General features: G+C 27.2%; 1 protein-coding gene across 1 annotated transcript; it reads left to right on the top strand.

The window, feature by feature from the left end:
* Positions 1 to 1,059: 1,059 nt before the first annotated feature.
* Positions 1,060 to 2,086, top strand: LOC105140722 (RING-H2 finger protein ATL52-like). Its single transcript, XM_011047668.1, has one exon. The coding sequence runs from the start codon at positions 1,292 to 1,294 to the stop codon at positions 1,886 to 1,888; it is 597 nt and encodes a 198-aa protein (XP_011045970.1). The 5' UTR covers positions 1,060 to 1,291; the 3' UTR covers positions 1,889 to 2,086.
* Positions 2,087 to 5,619: the final 3,533 nt, after the last annotated feature.

The raw sequence follows: 5,619 nt of genomic DNA, 5'->3' as shown, positions 1-5,619 counted from the left end.
AGGCATCAACTAGATATTCCAATACATGATCATTTTTACTAAGCTTAGATTAAATAATAAAATAAAATAGAAAGAAGAAAAGAAAGAAAACTATACAAGATCCATCCTCTCATCAAATCTTACGTTTACTAATCTACAAAATATAATAGTTGTTTAATTGATTACACTAAAGGTATATATGTGTTATTGATAAAAACACTAACATTCATTGTCTTTTAAATTGCAACTACTATAGTTATCAAACTCACTATTTAGTATCCTTTAAAATCTATATCTTTCTCCAATAAACTCAAACAAAAATCAGAATTCAAAACAAACCTATATTTTCCACAAAACACAAATTCAATGAGGACATAATTCTTGAAAACAATCAAGAAAATCACTCCAACAAATTGCAAAAGCTCAAATCTCTTACCAATAATTTGCCAATCATCCAAGAGAAAACCATTGAAAAAACACACAAACTCTATAAACTTGTTTTAATAACCAAAATGACACCATAGAAGAAGAAGATCAACAAATGACCAATCATATCATATGCATATAGTTGTGACTTGTGATTGTTATTAGTATCCAAAGCGTCATGAACAAAGTTAACCCAAAACTTCTCAATTAGAATTTGGGTGAAAAATCTAAAATGATTTAAGATTACGAGTGAAATGAAATTTATTTTATTTTTTGAAATAATATAAAGTATAAAGTGTACCGACTATTCTAATCAAAACATAATATAATAGACTACCTTGATTTATATATGTACATATAAAAACACATTTCAGTTATATAGTTTTGGTGATACACCCTGCAATGCAAATGTTGGAAACATAGTGTTGGTTTTAAAAACAAAAACAAGAAGAAGAAGAAAGATTTTTTCTTTTCTTTTTTTCTTTCACTAGTTAAAGAAGAAGCGTTGTCTTCATAGGGGACGTACGGAGTGTGATCTCTCGACTGCTATAATATGCAAATGTTACTTAAGATTACTTTAGTCTAAGGCTTAGATTAGGAGTAGGAATCATTTTATCTTGTTGTCCAGATGTAATGAACAGATAGCCAAACTAATGAAGCTCTGTTATCTAAAAATTCAGTCGATCTCCTTCATTGTCTCCTGATTGTACGTTCTTTTGTCTTCTTTCATTCAATGGCCCATAGATTCTTATAACCATTTTTATTTTTATTTTCTTCTATGACTGCACAACAACAAAGCCTTTTAGATTACCTATATGATATTATACAAACATAGGCAAGGACGGAAAATTGGATAGGGACATCCCTACATTCTTATATTGCTAAAATGCTATCTAAATATCCCAAAACTCCATTCTCAAGAAATATGGTAGATAATAATATTACAAGCCCTTTATTTGAGTCTCCTCCTCCTCCTCCTCCACACAAATCCAATCTGCCGATGTTATATTATGGCCTAGTGGTTGTCGGCACAGCTGCTATAGTGCTAGCTGCTTACAACCTTATAATCATCAAGTGGTGCGCTCAACGTGGAGGCCGATCAGGGCAGGGACCAAATGTGTTTATAGAGGTAACAGCAAGCCAGAGTTTTGAAAACTCCAACAGCAACTTGCCGTCTAGTTTCAAGTACAAAAAGGGAAAAACAGGCGGTGACCAAGATCAGGGAAGTGACTATGAATGTGCTGTTTGCTTATCGGCTTTTGAAGAGGGAGAAGAGGTTAGGCAATTGCCAAGGTGTAAGCACTTGTTCCATGCTCCTTGTATAGATATGTGGCTGTATTCCCACTCAGATTGCCCGCTTTGTCGTTCAAGTATTGATCCTCCTCTTGCGGTGAGTAATAGAAGACCGGCCGCGGCGGCAGGCGATACTTCAGAGACTTCTAGAGAAGGGTTACTGGGCTCCGCCATCAATAATATTGTTTGAGGTTTTTGTTTTCTAGGTTCCTGTCTTTTCCCACTTGTTTGTTGACTAGGAAGGGGAAATTAGATGCCATTGCGTGTCTGCTGGCAATGAAACGTTCTGAGATTTGATTTGATGAAGATAACCATGATTGCTTCGCGGATTGACATATTGGTCCACCTTGTGTATTCTTTGTTCTTCGTTTGGCAAAAAGTTGGTCCACAGTCGGCACTGAATATTTCTACTTAACATGCTAGTTTTATGTTTCAAAAACTTTATTAAAGAACTTTTATTTTTTTACCTCAAATTATTTTTTAAATAGTTTTAATATGTTAATAAAAATTAAATTTTAAAAAATACAAGATATATATTATTTCAATTTATTTTCAAGCATAATTTAAAAAAAAAAACAATTGCTACTATAATATTATACGATCTCTTAAAATACAGAGAAAAAATTGGCATCAATACATTACAAAATATACTAAAATATTTAGTTAAAATACTGTAGTAATTTATAGTAGCTAATTTTTTTTATTTTTATCCTTACTTTTTCAATTGATTAATCTATTAAAATTTGTTAATGAAAGAAAAAAAATTCAATAAAAGAGGACTAGAGTGTAAAATAAAAAGACAATACATGGTCAATCTTAAATTTACTAGAAAAACTTTGTTTAGTCCACCAACTTTCCTTTTACTTATTCTATGCAATTTTAATTGCTAAAATTTATTTTCTTATCATTTAAGTCAAGTCAGAGAGGAGACAAAAAATACTATGAAAACAATGAAAAAAAAAGGAAAATTGAAGGATAATCACTTTTCAATTACAAAACTCGACATGTTTGGTATTAATAAATTCTATTAGATATGAAAAAATAACCATGGAAGTTTTTGTATAAATAATAAAAAAGTAAATTAGGCCTGTTTAGACTTTTTTAATTTGGTTGCTTTTTATTATTTTTTACTGATTTGGAGTTTTTTGAATGGTTTATAGATGTTTTTATATTATTTATTGAGTGTTTTGATGTGAAAATAAATTAAAAAGCTTATTTTTTAATTTTTTTTAACCATTATAGCGATGGTAGGAGGCTCCCAACCCCATAAATGGATGATCATACCATCCATTCTAGATGCAAATAAAAAAAATACAAACTTTTTTAATTTATTTAAATTAGATATATAGAACTAGCATATTAATACCTAATATCTTTATTTTTTTCATCATTTTTCATTAATTGTTCCTATTAGTTTAGCTTTATTTTTAAAATAGTTGTTGATTTTTTAGTTGCGTGATTTTACAAGGAGATTAGTTTGAATTTATTTTCTCTTATATTTTATATGAATTAGCTATATTTATATAAAATATGAATTAGCTATATTTATATAAACTCTTTATGAAAATAGAAATACTTTATTATTGGGAATAACAATTAGCCAACAAAATAAAATGAATAAAAACATTTAAAATAAAAATGATAGTTGATGTAAAACATTTGCATAAATAATATATTTCTATCTATCAATTAAAAAAAAAGTATGTTAGGAATTATAAGTTATAATTTATTTTAATTTATTTTTTATAAAGTTATCAGTATCTCAAATAAACATCTCAATATTGGATTGATGTTTAATTATTTTGAGTATTTTTTTATTATATAATTAAATATAAAAATACTTTTATAAAAAAGAAAGTTATTAAATTTTGTGGTGTCTATATTATATAGGTAGTGAGTTTGGTGGATTAATTCAGGTCAATTCAATATGTTATTATCTCAATATTTTTTTAAAAATATGTCATATAATATTTTCTTAAATAAAATTACGCTTTTTATTAGTTATTTAGATTTTCATTGAACTCATTAAATTAATTGTGTCATATTAAAATAATCTCTAAGTTTGATTTGAAACCAGATTAAGTAAAAAATCAACTTAAAAGATTAAAAAAATTCCTGTGTTAAAGACATTTTTTGATGTTTAAGGTTTTTTTAATCCAGGTCGCATTTAGGGTCGGCCAGTTATTGAGTGAACAAAGAAAGAATGATGCTCGTTTATCATTTAAAGCAACTTAGTAATAATTTAAGAATTCACAAGTGGAAAACTAAACAAGCCCACTAATAAAAACTTTCAACCAACTACTCTTTTTCTTTTTATTCATTGCCACATCCAACTTTAGAGTTTCTTTCCCAAAGTGTTTAATAATATGATTCAATTTATTTTTCAAAATATTTTAAAAAATATTTTTGATTTTAAAAAATATCAAATAAAAAAATCTTAAAACAATTATTTTAATATGTTTTTAATTGAAAAAATTTTTAAAGCATTATAAACTATAATACTAAACACACACTAAAACTTATTTCAACACAAAATAAATAAGAAGGTTGAGCATTTCAAAAATTCAAAACTAAAAAATGTTATTTCATAGAATTTTTTGAATTATTTAAAAAAATTAAGTTCTTTGTTCTAAAATAACTATTTGATTTTTCAAATTGCATTTTACCTCATTTATATTTCTAAGTAATTTATTTGAATCACCTAAAATTTTAGACCTAGTAGAACTATTAATATTTACAAAAGCTAAAACCCTTTTTAAAAATACTATTTATCTAGATTCAAGAGCACTCTTCACTAGTAAAGTGTAATAATAGTTGTGCTCTTCTCACAAAAAAAAAATCTTTAAACTAGCAATTAGGGGTAATTTAGTCTTTGTAAAAGGCTCATTAGTCAATATTAAATAGTTAAGGGGTAAGAAAGTCTTTTTCTCATTTTGAAAGCATACTAAAACGATCAAAATATCCTTAAAATAAAAACTGACATCCATAAGCACACTTGTCTTTTTACATTGGTTTTTTCATTGTAACGAAGTTGGCTAAGAAATAGAAATTATTTTTCTACTTTCATCCTTTAACATTTAATTTGTTGAGAATTGAGCTTTTTGGTTTTTCTTGATGGGGGTGCTTTTAATCTAATAACTCAGGTCACATGTTTAAAAATTTAACCCGAGTTTATAGTTTTTTTTTTAACATAATTTGTTTTCAGCTCTCATCATTTAACAATGATTTTTTTTTTCAAAAAAAAGAGCTTGTTTTTTTTTCTATCGAATTATCCCAATTTAATGACTTAAACCATAAATTTAGCAAGTTAATATAGGATGACACTGACACGACTAAAAGATTGATGTCTTCTCCCAAGTGCAGGAGTGTCGAAGTAATAAATAACCCGGCAAGACCAGGGTCGAACCACAGGGAGGTTAATTATACAAATTATAAACAACAATTATAAAAAATAATTATAAACAACAACAATAATAATAGAAACAATAATAATACTAATAATAATAGTAGTAGTAGTAGTAATAATAATAATAAAGAAAGAGAAGAAGAAGAAGATGATGATGATGAGAACTTAGAGATGAAATATTAATGTAAGGATTAAACAATAATAATAACAAATGTCAAGGTTAGAGGTTCCACTAATGGTATATCAAACAAGTATAGTATAAACTCTTATTATTGAATTGGAAACCACACACAAAGGAGGTTCCAATCAGATTATATATTGTTAACATGATTACATTAGTCATCTTATTCAATTAATGCTAATACTTGTAAATCTCGTCAAACATTCATGATTATAACTTATGTTAACAACAAATCAAGTTCCTTTCATAGCTCAGGTGTCGGTTATACCATACATTATGGGCTATGAAAGTGCCAAGCATTTGTTGTACCAAGTGTTATACAACATAAATCAAG

Source organism: Populus euphratica, unplaced genomic scaffold (genome assembly GCF_000495115.2).
Source record: "Populus euphratica unplaced genomic scaffold, PopEup_1.0 scaffold150.1, whole genome shotgun sequence".
Classification (NCBI taxonomy): domain Eukaryota; kingdom Viridiplantae; phylum Streptophyta; class Magnoliopsida; order Malpighiales; family Salicaceae; genus Populus; species Populus euphratica.
Note: the sequence above shows the minus strand (reverse complement) of the source record. Positions and strands in the feature narration are given on the sequence as shown.

What these genes read in the sequence shown, in the direction of transcription:
- LOC105140722 (XM_011047668.1), top strand. Translation starts at nt 1,292, where the DNA reads ATGCTATCTAAATATCCCAAAACTCCATTCTCAAGAAATATGGTAGAT.